Source organism: Myxocyprinus asiaticus, chromosome 22 (assembly GCF_019703515.2).
Source record: "Myxocyprinus asiaticus isolate MX2 ecotype Aquarium Trade chromosome 22, UBuf_Myxa_2, whole genome shotgun sequence".
Lineage (NCBI taxonomy): Eukaryota > Metazoa > Chordata > Actinopteri > Cypriniformes > Catostomidae > Myxocyprinus > Myxocyprinus asiaticus.
Genome location: NC_059365.1, coordinates 20,737,611 through 20,754,876, shown reverse-complemented (window position 1 = coordinate 20,754,876; position 17,266 = coordinate 20,737,611). Strand labels below are relative to the sequence as shown.

The 17,266-nt window shown below is 40.9% G+C and overlaps 1 protein-coding gene across 3 annotated transcripts in view; it reads left to right on the top strand.

Moving 5' to 3' along the window:
• Nucleotides 1–17,266, top strand: part of LOC127412963 (glutamate receptor 1-like) — a 146,754-nt gene that overhangs the window by 37,755 nt on the left and 91,733 nt on the right. For all 3 annotated transcript variants that reach the window (XR_007892509.1, XM_051649701.1, XM_051649700.1), the window contains exon 4: nt 16,970–17,154. Coding sequence is in view for 2 of the 3 variants with exons in the window: in XM_051649701.1 (XP_051505661.1) it covers nt 16,970–17,154 (185 nt within the window). In the remaining variant the exon portion in view is untranslated. The remainder of the gene's footprint in view (nt 1–16,969; nt 17,155–17,266) is intronic.

Below are 17,266 nucleotides of genomic sequence, written 5' to 3'. Positions count from 1 at the left end.
GTAACCCTGGTTCCCTGAGAGGGAACGAGATGCTACGTAATCGCTATGGGGACACACCCTGAGTGTCACGTGGTCTGAAGCCCTTATACAATCACACCAATTTATTGGCAACACCACCAGGAAGCTACATCACTAGCTCCATAAAGGTGCTCGCTTTGCGCCATCGTGTCAGATTTTCTGCAGGAAGGCACGAGCCTATGCAGCTAGCGTCTCATTCCCTCTCAGGGAACCAGGGTTACTCTTCACGTAACCAAGATGTTCCCTCTCGAGGGACTGGAGCTGCGTAATCGCTGAGGGACTCGAGCTGCGTAATCGCTATGGGGAACGATGTACATTCACGCCAACTCTCACGGTAACGATATACATTCACTGCCAACTGTGTATGCCCGTGTGGCAAGCAAATAGTGGTGCACAAGCAAGCTAAAGTGTCTGAATAAGAGGAAATTATGAGCTTACTCCTGTTCCAATAGAGAGAATCTGGGAAGCAGGAGTCAAACTCTCATCCAAATTATAAAATCTCCCGAATGTATGCGGAGAGGACCACCCTGCCGCCATACAAATGTCTTCCAATGATGCACCTCTATCCAAAGCCCATGAGGATGCAGTGCTCCTCATAGAATGGGCTAGAATACCCGAAGACAAAGGTCAACCACGCGCTTCGTAAGCACTCAAAATTGCATCAACAAGCCAATGAGGCAGTCTTTGCTTGGACACTGAAACACCTCTGTTGCAGCCACCAAAGCACACAAACAACTGCTCTGACTTACGCCACTGGCTAGTACGTTCAACATAAACTCGCAGTACCCTAACTGGGCAAAGCATATATAACCTTTCATACTCCTCCGACTCAAATGGGGGAGGACAGAAAGCCTGAAAATTAATAGCCTGCGAGCGAAAGGATGTAGAGACGACCATGGGCAAATAGCCCAAGCAAGGTCTTAACACCACCCGTGAATACCCTGATGCAAAATCCATACATAATGGATTGACCGAGAGGGCATGCATATCACCAATCCTCTTAATCAATGCCAATGCCACCAGCAGGGCCATTCTGAGAGTCAGAAACTTTTCAGCAACTGTTGCCAGGGGCTCAAACGGGGCTCCCGAGAGCGCCTTAAAAACAACAGATAAATCCCCAAGGGAACACAGACAGGATGAAAAGGTCTAAGCCTTCGGACGCTGCACATAAAACAAGAGACAAGAGAATGTCCACTGACAGAGACTCCATTAATAAGTGCTTGCTCAGCCGCTATAGCTTTAAGCATTGCCGGGGCAACCCCAGCCCCAAAACGCTCTTGAAAAAATTCCTGCACTGTACCAACAGGGCAGTGAACTGAATTTTCATCTTGCGCTGTACACTAAGAATAAAAAAATACGCCACTTGTACATATAAATCTAACCGGTTGATGGAGCTCTAGCATTCAGAATGGTATCAACCACCGCAGGGGATAAACCATAATTCAAAAGAGCCCCCCGCTAAGGGGCAATATTGGCCAATACGGCGCCACTAACAGAAGCCGAACCCGATCCTCCTGAACTCTCTGCAGAACTACAAGCAGAAGACTGGTCGGTAGAAACACATAAAGGTGCATTGTCGGCCACTGATGTGCCAATGCATCGATGCCCAGTGGTGCCGGGGGCAAGGGGGAAAAACCAGAGGGGACAGTGTGATGTTTTGCTCGAAGCGAACAGATCCACTACCGCTCTGCTGAATCTTCTCCAGATTTGTTCAAAAATCTGAGGATGTAATGTCCATTCTCTGGGCATCAAGTCCCGTCTGGACAGGAGATCTGCCCCCCCAATTCAACCGGCCCAGAAAATGTACAGCTCGTAGAGACAGCACATTGCCCGTTCCCACAGAAGAATGCGCCATGCCAGCCTTGGCATGGCATGAGAACTCAATCCTCCCTGGCGATTGATGTAGGACACCATCGTCATGTTGTCTGACCAGATAAGGGCATGGCTGCCCTGAATCTCCGAGAGGAAAAAATTTAATGGCAGCAGCACTGTGAACATCTCCAGACAGTTTATGTGCCAATATTGCCGCTGGCCCGTTCAAACCCCATAGGCTGGATGCCCCTCGTACACAGCACACCAACCCATGGAGGAGGCGTCTGTCGTTATAACTTTGCGGCAACACACCTGTCCCAACAGAATGCCCAAAATTATAAGGCGAGTCCGTTTCCATGGTAACAGTGTTAGGTAGCTCCCACGTGTCACTTTGAAGGGATGGAACACATGCATCAGTGGTTGAAGTCCCTTCGTGGAGTTCATCCAGCACTGAAAAGGTCTTGCATGCAACATGCCCAGGGGAATGACAGCGGAAGCAGTGGTCATAAGCCCCAAAAGCCTGTGAAATATTCTCGCAGGGAGAACGTGTCCCACTTTGAACACCGCTAGACACCGGCGAAATGACAGAACGCGAGCTCCACCCCTAGAAACAGAGTCTGTTGCCTTGGCAACAGGACACTCTTGTCTAGGTTTACACACAGCCCTAGATTGCTCAGATGGCTGAGAATGACCTATTGATGTTGGGAAGCCAGAGTCTCTGAATGGGCTAGCACCAACCAATCGTTGAGAGAATTCAAAATGCAGATGCCCTGAAGCCTCAAGGGCATCAAAACCACATCCATGCATTTTGTGAATGCGCGTGGTGCTAGTGCAAGTCCGAACGGAAGGACGCAAAATTGATACGCTTTGCCCCCGAAAACTAATGTGAGAAAGAACCTGTGTTTCGGCACAATCTGAATATGGAAATAAGCATCCTTCAAATCTATTGTCACAAACCAATCCCCCAGCTGCACATGTCTCAAAACCCTTGGTCATGGAGACAGAGGCTGAATTAAATCAGGCAATTATAAGGGCTGGACACTCTGAATGTATTTACAGCAGAGGACGCCAGATAAACCATCTTCCCTAGCATAGAAACTGGGAGGAAGCAAGCATAAGGGGAATTTATAAACAAGCAGGCTCGCACAACGGCCCCTGCATTCTTATGGGGGGACAACGTGTGGTGTTTATGTTCACTGTGTGCCTTTGCGTACACTTGTGCCTTGATGAACATCAAATTCTGTTACACATATCTCAAGACCCTTGGTCATGGAGACAGAGGCTGAATTCAGGAAGCAGGTTTTTTTTTTTTTTCGCTCCTCGTCAAGCTGGAAAACTGAACCATATACTGGTTGTTGGACGTTCGAAATGCGTACAACTGCGAACTCATTCCGATATTGACCAAAGGGCAGAGAGGAGAGAAACGGATGCATTTATACAGTCCAATTTCACACACTGAATGGGGGCTCACCTTTCGTTACACAGCAAGCCCATAGACTCATGTGTAGATCTATTTTTTTCGTACATTGAGTTATATTACGTGTGCCCCGAGACTCTTAGTCATGGAGGCAGAGGCAAAACTCAAGCTGAAAATATTCAGTGCTCATTTGTCAGCGTAATTTATGGGGTAAACTGAGCTAAATTAGTTTACTTAAAAAAAAAAAAAAAAAAAATGGGTTAGATCTAAACCGGTCCCAGCATTTAATGGGGGAACAATGTGTAGGACCCAGATAGTGCAAAACATCCTCACAGAAACAAAAGCATGGCATTGACCAACTCATTCCCCAGCGCAAGCCGCTGAGGGAAAAATGAGGGAAATTCCAAACAGAGCCGATATTAGCTCAAAGTATTCCTTTACACAATGCGCTTGGTTGAACTGCAAAACTAGATCAAGCATCTTACTGAAAAAGGCGACATTCATACCACCACCGAAAATTGAGCAGAGATAGCAGTGTGCATCTCTTGTCTCGGCAGAATGCCCATGTGGTCCACAAACAGGCGGAAGATTAAAACAAAAATGAGTTAAAATACCTTGCATCTCCTGATAGAATCCCGAAAGAATAATGGCACAGATGAAGCAGTCCGTGCGTTGGTTCGCCATCACTCCTCTGGGGAATATTATCTTATTCCAGCCCCCTTGCTCTGCGGCCGGGTTCACCAGTCCCTGCATGATCCCCTCCGCCACGAGCAGTGCACTTTGAATGGGGAGGGGAGAGAGAGAAAGGCTGAGGCCGCTCCTCCATTGCCTTATTCATGTGCATTCTCCCAGAATGGCACAGAAAAAGACAATAAGGACAAAGGGCAAATTTATTCCTTAGCTTCCGACAACAAATTCTCTATACAGCATTTTTTTTTTTATATAGTTACGGCTCAAGACACACATGGTAACTCTTTCGCATGCTTTGATCATCAGAAAATGGCCGCCGAGCAAGGCTTCAGAGCATGTCTGACGAGACTCGACACTTTCGCTCGGAGGGAGTGCAACAAACATGAAGAAGAAACCACTGTCCATTCGCACTCCAACATTTTAGACATAGAGCCGAAAAAACCCAAATGGCTCCCGCACACGGAGGTCCAAATCTGGATTCCGTGGAACTGGAACAGGTGGGGATAACGACTCGTGGCGAGAAATTGCGAGCCTCAAAGTGCAGCTGTCCCTGTCGGACCACTGTAACGTTTAGTTAAAAGGTTATACATTAAATTGGTCTGAAATTTATGCTGCAAAAATGACATCCTTACCGTGTTCTCCACTTAGAAGGGAGGACAAAGAAACCTCGCTTTGACGTGAGACGTTGGAACAAACACGGGCTTAGACAAAATCGTGCATTGAAGAACAGAAAATATGATGCGACGGCACGAAGCGAGCGCCTTTTGTGGAGCTCGTGACGTAGCTCCCTGGTGCCATTGCTAAGCGGCATCAGCCAGTAAATTGGCATGATTGTATAAGGGCTTCAGACCACGTGACACTCAGGGCGTGTCACCATAGCGATTACGCAGCTCGAGTCCCTCGACAGGGAACTTCATAAACGTTTATAAACGAAAATGTGCACGTGTTATTTCAAGTTTAAATTGGATGGCCTCGTTGCAGTCTCCGTTTATTGTGCATGGCTCAGAAAAACACATTTGTTAGACTAATTATTCAACAAGCACAAAGATAAAGTGATATTTTAAATAAAAATATCAAAATTTACAACCCAGTGATAAGTCTGTGAACTTAAAATGACTAAAGTGTAAACTTTATGAAAGAAAATGCACATGGTGTGATGCATCAGATGGCCATGTTGCAGTCTCCGTTTATTGTGCACATCTCAGAAATCTGAGAACACGTAGAACCTTTAGGCGGATGGGCTACAACAGCAGAAGACCACGTCGGGAACTTTATTAGGACTATAGTGTTCGTAATAAAGTGCTCAGTGTGTGTATATGCCATTATATTTTACGAGGGGGTCCCTGCAAGGGGGGTCATCATATCTAGGAGTCGTTGGTATCAAAAAGTTTAAAAACTCATGGAATAGACTACTCATTTGGAAGAGGAGAGTAAGACATATTACCCACCTTTAGATATTTTTTTTTCCATATGTTAAAAGAACACTTCATCATGTTTGACTTCAAATCTTTTTTAAATTCATAATGAATCTTTGGTTGTACACACTCTCACGTCCACATTCAACTTCTCTGTAATTAATTTTGTAATTATTTTGAATCATTGTCGTTTCTGATGATATTTCACTATTCTATCTCTAGGACATTCTGACTGCTAGTAACACCACACAGTGTTATTACTTCAATATTTCAGTACAATCTGAATTCTTGCTGATATGCAATAGCATTAATGTGTGTTATGCTTGTGATAGAGCAGTAACAGAGTGATCTTGGAGCACGAGAGAACACAGATGCATGGACTTTAAAAAAACAACTAAAATCTCTCCAGGTGAATCCACGCATATCTGCTTCCACTCTGCACTCTCTTACCGCCAGCTTTTCCTTTTTTTCTACCTCTCTCTGTTTCTTGCTCTTATTTTTCATTGTCGATGTCAGTTCTGCAGTTGGTCCATGCACACAATAGGTTTGATGCACACTTGTATTCACGCTGCGGGTGTCTCAGGAATGGTTTTATCTTGTGGAAGTGCAGAGGGATCTGGGTTAAGAATGTAGGATCATTAACTCTGTGACTGAGAGGAACCAAACTGCAGGAATCCATATCACCAACTTCTTGTTGCCTAGATACAGCACTGCACTATCTGTGGGGTTATTTGAAGCCTTTTAAAGAAATACGTATAAGACTGTATGTAGCCTGTATGTGAACCCATCCACAGCTATAGCTTGCTGTTAGCTTCATATGCATATAAAATCTTCCTCTCTACTGTGTGACATTGTTTCCGCTGCAGTGTGCTGTTTTCTGTGCTAGCATAGTATTCCACTGGCATCATACCACCCCAGATGAATGAAAATGAGGCTAAGAAGAGACATCTTCCCCTGCTGGCCCTGTTCTCCGTGTGCATCGGGAGCCATTTGTTCAGCCTGCTGAGAATATGAGCTCCTTAATGTCAAATCACCCTGCAGTCTTGAAGTGGTCCAGCTGTACTGAGTCTCATACTGTGTCAACCAGGAAGTAACACTGGCTCAGATGCACAGGGGTTAAAGGCAAGTGCTCAAAACAGAGGCGGACAGAAGCAGAACAGGAAATCAATACCTTTTGCCTCTCCTGTCAATTCACACTTTCGTTACTTTGGAATCCAGCTCTTTTTGACTTGTTCCCTCACTGTTAAAAATGTAAAGCTGACTCAACTCACAATGTTTTAATAACTAGTTCCACTGCCTTTTTATGTTATCGCAATAAACTTTCTATTTTACGCATTTGGCAGATGTTTTTAACAATGTATTGACCTGTTTCATGTAACGTAACTATGACCGTTCTGCCACGTTTGTGACCAAAATTCCATATTTCTTCATAGAGTTGCACTGTGGGATGTGGAAAAAGCCAGCTAATTTTTCTTTGTTTATAAATCATGTAAAGGTGATACTGGTATTTCCGTACCATAGCCAAAATGTTATTTTTCTTTCAATAAAGTTTTAATTTTTAAGTGACACGGCTTCATTTCGCCAAAGTCAAGCAGTGATGAAAGAGCAGGGATAAAAACACTTGTGGGTCTTTGCTCATGTATTCAGACATGTCAGTTCCCTTTCATAGGAACTCGAGCTGCATGATCGCATTGGGACACACCCTGAGTGTCACGTGGTTTGAAGCCCTTGTACAGTCACGGCAGTTTATTGGCTGGTGGCGCTTAAAGGAATAGTTCACCCAAAAAATTCGCTGATAATTTACCATACAAGATGTATCTGAGTTTCTTTCTTCATCAAAACAGAATTTAAGGTTTTTAGGATTTCATTTCAGGCCTCCTCCTTTAAACAGTGCAAGTGAATGGTCCAAAATGCATATTTAGGGTGCATCAAAACAATCCACACTACTCCAGCTGACAAATAAAGTTCTTCTGAACCCAAACGATTGATTATTTTTAGAAACAAAACAATACTTATATACTTTTTAACTACAAATGTTCGCTTCCGTATCTTTGTGACGTGCCCTCATGAGAGGGATGAGGTAAAATGTTCACTGCACACCCTCTAATATTTGAGAGAATTTAGGGGTGTACTGATATCCACATTCAGCGTGATAAGCCAGAGCTTCAGTCGCTCATGATCATGTATAGGCAGTTGATGAAAAGTTAATATTTTTCCAGCATGCATTTTCTTTGGGGTTACTGAAGGTTGAAGCATCCAGGATACACACACCAAACAACCATTTTGAACAATACACTTATACAAATCTACAGCAAAGACAATTAAACATTTGTACAGCGCTCCTTCTCTTGTAAACAATGACGCGCTTCCTGCCTCTTCCACACATGACATTACCAACGAGCTTACATCATCCTTCTCATGAGAGTGCATCACAGAGATGTACGGAAGCGAACATTTGTAGTTAAAAAGTATAGAAGTATTGTTTTGTTTCTAAAAATTATCAATCGTTTGGGTTCAGAAGAACTTTATTTGTTGACTGGAGTCATGTGGATTATTTTGATGCACCCTAAATGTGTATTTTGGACCGTCGAGTACATTCACTTGCTTTGTTTATAGGAGAAGGCCTGAAATGAAATCCTAAAAATCTTAAATTCTGTTTTGATGAAGAAAGAAACATCTTTTATGGTAAATTATCAGCGAATTTTAATTTTTTGGGTGAACTATTCCTTTAAGCGACGCCCTAGGGAGCTACATCACAGGCTCCATAAAACCGCTCACTTTGGTACCATCGAGTCAGATTTTCTGTTCTTCAGTGCATGATCTCATCTGGCCCGTGTTGTACCAACAACTCGCATCGAAGCGAGGATCATTATTATTTCTTCCTTTTGTGTGGCAAATAGGATGGAATTTAAGAAGCGACTCACGTCATTTTATACAGTGTAATATCAGAACAATTCTAATGTGTTTTTTTCCAAATATTACAAGGGTCCGACAGAGACTGCAGCAGCGCTGTTCGAGGCTCGCAATTTCTCACCACGAGGTGTTATCCCCACTTGTTCCAGTTCCATGGCCTCCAGATAGGAGCTCCGTGTGCAGGGGCAATTTGGGGATTTTCGCTTTGTCTGAGAGAATTGGAGTGCAAACGGACATCTGATTCTTCCTCATGTTTGTTGGCCTCCCCTTTAGCGAAAGCGTGAGTCTTGTCGGACATACTCTGAGGCCTAGCTCGGTGGCCATTTTCTGATGAACAAGCATGCGAAAGAGTTACCATGCGCGTATTGAGCTGTCGCTATTAAAAACGCTGTATGAGAGAATTCGTCGTTGAAGGTAAGGAAACAAATTGGCCCCTTTGTCCCTATTGTCTTTTTCTGTGTCGTTCTGGGAGAATGCACGTGAATAAGGCAATGGAGGAGAGGCCTCTTCCATTCTCTCTCTCTCATAAGCACCACCAGCCAATAAATTGGCGTGATTGTACAAGGGCTTCAGACCACATGACACTCAGGGCGTGTCCCAATGTGATTATGCAGCGTCTTGTTCCCACTCAGGGAACCAGGGTTACGTTCCACATAACCAAGATGTTATCTGTATTGTGTCAATTATATTTATAACATCATAGATTCGGATACAGTTAAACTGTAAATGCACATAGGATGATGTTATTCATAACACCCAGTATGTCATAATTGTAACACATTGTGATAAATTAAAAAAGCACTATAGTGTGAATATATAGTATTTATTTAATGTGTATATACTAATGCTAGTCAATAGCACAGACTTTATTCACACCACCAGACTACAATGTAAACATATTATTCTTATTCACTAATATGCCTTGTTTGCTTTCTGTGTATTCTTAATGAGTTAAAAGCAGCTCTTACATTTATACAGACAGTATCATCAAAGATGTTTTGTAATTTTGTGACCAAATCGGAGCAGAAAACAACACAAATATTTGTAACTTCTGAATGAGAGATGTTTACGGTGATGTACCGGTAGGCATGTGAGTAGTCGCGGGTTACACATCAGACACGCCAGCGTACGGAGATGAATCGTGGATAAAATATGTTTAAATGTCTGCGAAAGTCAAATTTGGCCATATTTGTGCTGACCTCAGACCAGTATACAACTTTCCTGGGACTTTTCATGGAGCAAAAGCATTTTTTGAGGGTATTCTTGATATTGTTTTATGGGTGTTTTTTCATTCATTGCCATAGTTTCCTCCCGCTGATGGTCACAAATATGGCATCTGGGGGGAAAAAGTGACTTAAACACTTCCACATTTTACCAGTACGTGTTCAAACTCATGGCCTTGGCATTGTAAGCGCCATGCTCTACTAGCTGAGCTAAAATAACACATGAACATTACACCCATAGTGGAAAAATACTGTCTGTCTGTCTGTCTGTCTATCTATTTATCTATCTATCTATCTATCTATCTATCTTAGGCAGGTCCCCCTCGTGCCACCAAAACAGCACCAACCACAGTTGTACAGAGTGGTTATCCCAGTTACCGTGGACTTTGTCAGTTTGAACCAGTCTGGCCTTTCTTTGTTGACCTCTCTCATCTGCAAGGCATTTCCGTCCACAGAACTGCTGCTCACTGGATGTTTTTTGTTTTTGCCACCATTTAGAGTAAATTCTAGAGACTGTTGTGCGTGAAAATCCCAGGAGATCAGCAGTTACAGAAATACTCAAACCAGCCCGTCTGGCACCAACAATCATGCCACGGTTGAAATCAACGTGATCACATTTTTCCCCCAATATGATGGTTGATGTGAACATTAACTGAAGTTCCTGACCCGGATCTGCCTGATTTTATGCACTACACTGCTGCCACACGATTGGCTGATTAGATAATCGCATGGATGATTGTTGGTGCCAGATGGGCTAGTTTGAGTATTTATGTACCCTCTGATCTTCTGGGATTTTCACACATTTTACTGCAAATGGTGCCAAAAACAAAAAACATCCAGTGAGTGGCAGTTTTGTGGACGGAAATGTTGATGAGAGAACTCAACAGAAAATGGCCAGACTGGTTCGAACTGACAGAGTCTACGGTAACTCAGATAATTGCTCTGTACAATTGTGGTGAGAAGAATAACATCTTAGAATGCTATTCTGAGATGCGGGTTGGCACTGTTTTGGCGGTACGAGGGGGACATACACAATATTAGGCAGGTGGTTTTAATGTTGTTGTGACTGATCGGTGTATACAGTATACAGTTGTGCTCAAAAGTTTGCATACCCTTGGAGAATTGGTAATATATGTACCATTTTTAAAGAAAACATGAGTGAGCAGGAAAAACACATTTCTTTTATTTCTTATGGGATTCATATTCAACTGTAGGTTATAACAGAATGGCACAATTGTAAAACAAAACATGGCAACAAAGAAAAAAATGAAATGACCCCTGTTCAAAAGTCTGCATACCCTTAGTTCTTAACTGTGTATTGCCCCCTTTAGCATCAATGACAGCGTGCAGTCTTTTGTAATAGTTGTCTATGAGGCCCCAAATTCTTGCAGGTGGAATAGCTGCCCATTCGTCTTGGCAAAATGCCTTCAGGTCATGCAAAGTCTTTGGTCATCTTGCATGAACCGCACGTTTGAGATCTCCCCAGAGTGGTTCAATGATATTAAGGTCAGGAGACTGTGATGGCCACTCCAGAACCTTCACCTTTTTCTGCTGTAACCACTGGAGGGTCAACTTGGCCTTGTGCTTAGGGTCATTGTCGTGCTGGAAAGTCCAAGAGCGTCCCATGCGCAGCTTTCGTGCAGAAGAATGCAAATTGTCTGCCAGTATTTTCTGATAACATGCTGCATTCATCTTGCCATCAATTTTCACAAGATTTCCCCGTGCCTTTAGAGCTCACACAGCCCCAAAACATCAGTGAGCCACCACCATGCTTCACAGTGGTGATGGTATTCTTTTCACTATAGGCCTTGTTGACCCCTCTCCAAACATAGCACTTATGGTTGTGACCATAAAGCTCTATTTTGGTCTCGTCACTGCTGTGAGGCGTGTCAAGGTGTTGTCGGGCATATTTTAACCAGGCTTTTTTGTGGCATTGTCACAGTGAAGGCTTCTTTCTGGCAACTCGACCATGAAGCTCATTTTTATTCAAGTATCGTCATATTGTGCTCCTTGAAACAGAGCAGCCTGTATTTCTCCTGAGGTTACCTGTGGGTTTTTCTTTGTATCCCGAAAAATTCTTCTGGCAGTTGTGGCTGAAGTCTTTCTTGGTCTACCTGACCTTGGCTTGGTATCAAGAGATCCCTGAATTTTCCACTTATTAATAAGTGATTGAACAGTACTGACTGGCATTCTCAAGGCTTTGGATATCTTTTTATATCCTTTTCCATCTTTCTAAAGTTCCTTTACGTTGTTACGCAGGTCTTTTGACAGTTCTTTTCTGCTCTCCATGGCTCAGTATCTAGCCTGCTCAGTGCATCCACGTGAGAGCTAACAAACTCATTGACTATTTATACCCAGGCACTAATTGCAATTTAAAAAGTCACAGGTGTGGGAAATTAACCTTTTAATTGCCCTTTAAACCTGTGTGTGTCACCTTGTGTGTCTGTAACAAGGCCAGACATTCAAGGGTATGTAAACTTTTGATCAGGGCCACTTGGGTGATTTCTGTTATCATTATGATTTAAAAAGGAGACAAACAACTATGTGATGATAAATGGCTTCATATGTTTTTTTGCATGATCAGTCCTATTTCCAAAATCAATGCCAAAATTTCACAATTTCTGCCAGGGTATGCAAACCTTTGAGCACAACTGTATATATAGTTTTAATAAGCACCCAATATTAGTGCCAAGGACTTAACACTTTTTTTTTTCCAGATCCATTAAATTGTTTAAAAAAACACACACACACACACACAAAAAAGCAATTCACATGAAACAATTACTTAATTTCTTCTATGATAAACATGTTTTCAATTAGTCCAAGTTCAAAGTCATTGTGATATTTAATCTGGGGCTTAAAGTAAAAAATTATATGGTGTAACCATCCAGTGACAGTAAAATAATAATCAAAGTCTTATTAAAAGCTGAAATTCTTGAAAAAATAAATGTTAGAATAAGTAGCATAAGTATTATCTTATATATATATATATATATATATATATATATATATATATATATAAAAAACATTTTTTTTTTTTTTAAATAAGCATCGAAGCAATTTGTATTCATATTTTAAAACTTTTGTCCACCAAATCAAAGTCATGTGGTGTAACCAACAAGTCGGTAACCATTTTGTTGTTTGTTGACAAAAACCATAAAACAAAGAGGATTGTAGTATGAAGTTTATAGTATTTAGTATTTGACATTTTTATGAAAAGGCACATTTTGTCCAGGTCATCTGGACAAAAAGTGGACATCAGAAAATGTATTGATATCCTTGACAAAAAAAAAATGCCTTGAAAAATTTCATTTTTCAATTTCAATTTTCATTTTCTATTTTATTTTTAAATGAAGGATCTACTTGTGTACACTCTCAAGGTGCAAGAAAATTATTTTAATACATTGATGGTTGCACCACATGACATTTTTTAAAGTATTAAAGATATTTTTGGGGGTAGAAAATTATTTATTTTTTATATATTATATTATATATATATATTAAACCAAATTGGAAACACAGATTACATTTTTACGAACTTGACCCGTGTGTTTTAAACTGGATTTTTAAAAGATTTCTCTTTTTTTTCTTTCTTTTTTTTTCTCAGACAACCTTATTTGTCAATGACCCATTACATAATACAAGGGAATATTAACCATCATAATGGTGACTTATAAAAAGCACAAAATTGACCATATAGATGCCTTATTTCTCAATAGAAATTATTTACACATTCTCATGTCACTGTGCTTTGACCAAACAGACTAAATTAAATTGGGATGCAACAATATGAAATTGTAATTGCTTAACCATAATAGTTTTAGCAAAAAATAGCAAAAAAGTAATCTCATCTTTTTAATATCTACCTTTGAAATAGAGTTTGTCTAACAAAATGGAGTTGCAAATTAATTTATTTATTTATTTTTAAGTTAATTGTTAATTTTCAATTTTATGTCTAATTGGACTGCGTAATTCAACTTGAATTTAGTCCATTTTCACAAAATGTGGTTCTGCATGAAATATTTATTCCTGTTATCCCTGCTGTAAGATCCAGTGGTTCCATCAATTATAAAGCATGCTTCTGTGTTGTTGCTGTTCTTGTAATTACGGCTTATGCAACAGTTGTATGGTGCTGCATTAAACAAAGGCTGTAAAATTCATGTACACTCTTTTATTTTTTGGGTGCCATTCAAAGCATAAAACAAACCTGTTTTTTGTTTTTTTTTCATAAACAATTCCCCATATAAATGTTCACAGGGGAGTTATTTATATCTCTTTGTTGAGCTTGCTGGGTGTGTATTGGATCTGTTGGCAGAATAGGCGATAGACTACCATAGTCAGTTTATGAGCTGGAATGTTGACTCAGATAAAAAAGGGTTTTGAGTTTTTGAAGTCACTGGATAAACTTGGACTAAATTGTGCACTCACACAGCAAAAAGCATAGATTGGCATGAAAGCACGCAGTCGAGTGTTTGGAGAGGTTTTGATGAGTTTGGAGGAGCTGGCCGTGGTGCTGAATACTGAGAACACAAGAAGCTTAAGCTGCTCTCACTGGCAACATAATAAGTGCAATCATGTGTGCTTGTGCTCTCAACTGTCATCATGTCATAGGCTCATATGATCCTTCAGAACTGTTTGATTCTTGTGTTAGAGTTGAGGTTGGTTTTATGTGTAAGACTGTGTTAGTTCGTACTGTGTATTAGGGCTGCACGATTTGGTCAAAAACAGCATATTGCAATTTTTTGACAAATATTGCAATTGCGCTATGAATTGCGATATGATAAACATTTAAAATCTAATTTTGCTACTGCAATATCCAGGATAAAAGAACACAGAGACATCAAATTGCACTGTATGTTGCATCAGCAGCTGCAAACTTTCAAGCAATGCAAGTTTATTTCAATATTAAGTCATGTTTTGCCCACACTCTACTGCCAATAGAAATTGTGATGACTACTGAGAGCATTGTTTTTTATCTGGAGGGATTTTTATGCATGTGTTGGGAGATCCCTGATTGGTCTGTTGGGGTTATGCACATATATCTACCATCTGTGAATCCAATGCCAAGATCAATGTCTTCTCTAAACGAAGCCCATTTCCTGTCTGTGAACAGTGTGGCCGACTCTCTTTCTCTTCACTGTTCTATCTTTCAGGCCAGTTTTTATGAATTCTCAGCCAGTAAAGAGGCATTCAGATAGTCAGAGGTGGCTGGAGATAACAAAGTGTAAATATCATAGTCCTCAACATTGTTGGGCTCCTTTAGAATTCTGTTAATTCTCCATGAACTGGCTTGTGCAAAGCAGCATGTCCTTATTACTCTTCTATTGTTATGCATTACATTTACACACATATCTCAGAAGTGACTTGAAATGTTACATTTACCAATATTCATCTAAAGCTTCCCATCCCTGGTTTCTGGAACAGTACACATTTTGGGTGTCTCCCTTATCTGACACCTAATTTCAGATCTTGGAGTACTATACTCATGCCATGTTTCAGACGAAGTTGGAGGCAGAGCATGTGAGCGGAGCGGTGTGACACTCCACTCAATAACCCGCTCCATGCGTGTGCGCTCCACTCAAAAGCTCACGGCCAAGCAGACACTCCACTCAATTACCGCTCATGCTAAAAAAGCGTTCACTCAAATCCTGCTATGACATTAAATTTCTCTGTAGTATACTTGGTTCCAAGCATGTTCACAGGGGGTCGCTACAGTGGCCCGAGAATGTTTTTCTCTTTTTCAGTGTTGTTGCTTTATTAATATTCCCTACAATTTTATAGGCTTTGTACGAATCATATGCAATCTAAAGGACTGTGGTTATTTATATAATAATTATTATATTAGTAGATACCATATGCCCCCTTTGTTTTTCCTTGATATTTTTAAAGCATTATAAAGTGAATCTGGACTTTATATGTGTCAAACGATCATGTCTTGTGCATGCGCTCTTTATATGTACAGCAAGGTTTAACCATGAATTTAAAAATAAAAAAATATTTGTCCTGCATAAAGTAAGATTTTGTCCAATATATATATATTAGATGAAATCATGTTTAATGATCCTAAAACAAATAAGAATTATTTAATTCACAAATTACACTGCCTTTGTTTAAGAAAAGTTTTTTTTTCTAATGTACAATCATTTATATCTTTTTGCTCTGCGCATGAATGCAGCAAGCGATGTCGAAGATGTAATCTGCAACCACTAATCTAGAGTACGTTTTTTAATGTTTCACTTATCGTTAAGGTGTGGATTTGGCTTTGGGAAACTGACCAGCAGTTATGTGCCACTTTATCCCGAAGCAGAAATCGAAAGCAACAGGTGGTCGATTAAGTGAGATAATTCCACTATGAAATACTCTATGAGAGAGCAGAAATCTTTACTAATCAAATGGTCAATTGTATAGTGGAGACAAGAAAGCAGAATGCTTCGCCTGCAAATTAGGACACACTGATCTGCAAGATCATACATGTTTATTGGTTTTGATGCAGGGATATTTTGTGTGTGCTCACCAGGATTCAAGGAAAAATGCTTTGCCAATATACAGTATTATTAAGCTTACATATTCAATTGAGTGTGCTCTAACGTTCGCAACCCTGCAGAACCAGGCCTGCATCTAGCTTGCAGCTGCACTGACATGATGGCAAAACAACAAGATACCTTATTTATCTATTAATTTATTATCGAATAGTAGTGTAGCCTACTAGCTCACCTTTTGCTACACTACCATATTCGCATAGCACATCCTCGTGCTCTCTGGCAATGTGACGTGTACGGTTCAAAAAGGAATCTTTGCTAATTCTCACGGTCTCTCCATACTCCCTTTCGATTTCCTCATTCATAACTTTGATTTATACTTTGCATTTATTTAGGCTATAAGGTTTGCAACTTCACTAAAACGATGTTTGAGCTCCATAACCTCAGGCCTATTGCTTATTTCGCAGATTCCCAAACCAGCATATCACGAAGCACATTCTGGGTTGAGCGAGCGGTACTGCGCAGCCTGACCGAGCGGAGTGGAAGCTTCAAAAAGGCGCTCTCTGCTCAGGTGGAATTATCACTGCTTCACTCAACGCTCCGCTCAAATGCTCTTGTTGGATATGGGAATACCTGAGTCGAAATTCCCCACTCTTGGCCTCAAAGCTTTCCAGTCAATCATATGTCATGGTCAAGTGTACACACCACGAGATGAAGACATGACTTAACAAGTAAATTGCATGTTCTTATGCCAGTTAAGTCGGTGTTGATAGATCTGCCTCGACCTCACAATTCAGATGTCTGGCTTAGAGCACAATTTCAGTGGTTATTTTTGAGTAAGAAATGGGAGAGTTCCGAATTGTCTGAACAGAACCATAATGAGCTGATTATGGTTTGGAGACATCCAAAATGTGTACTGTTGGGAGCCTCAAGGAGCAGACTTGAAGAACAATGCTCTAAAGGGATCTTTGCTATTCTTCTTTGTTCCCATTTGTATTCTAGGACTGTCAGTTCTGCAGAAGGTTCTGGATACAGCAGCAGAGCGTAACTGGCGGGTGACCTCTGTGAATGTGGAGACAATGACAGAAGCTTCCTTCCTCAAAGTGTTCCAGGACCTCGACAAAGGCAAGGAGGGCCAGATCATCATCGACTGTGAGCTGGAAAGGCTTACCTCCATCCTGAAAAAGGTAACTGGCTCTTGACATTCTAATTACAGCCATGCAAGCTGTCAAATGCTCCAAATGGAATTTTGGATTCCAAATTTTATGTCAGATTTAAGCATATTCTGGTCTTTAAACA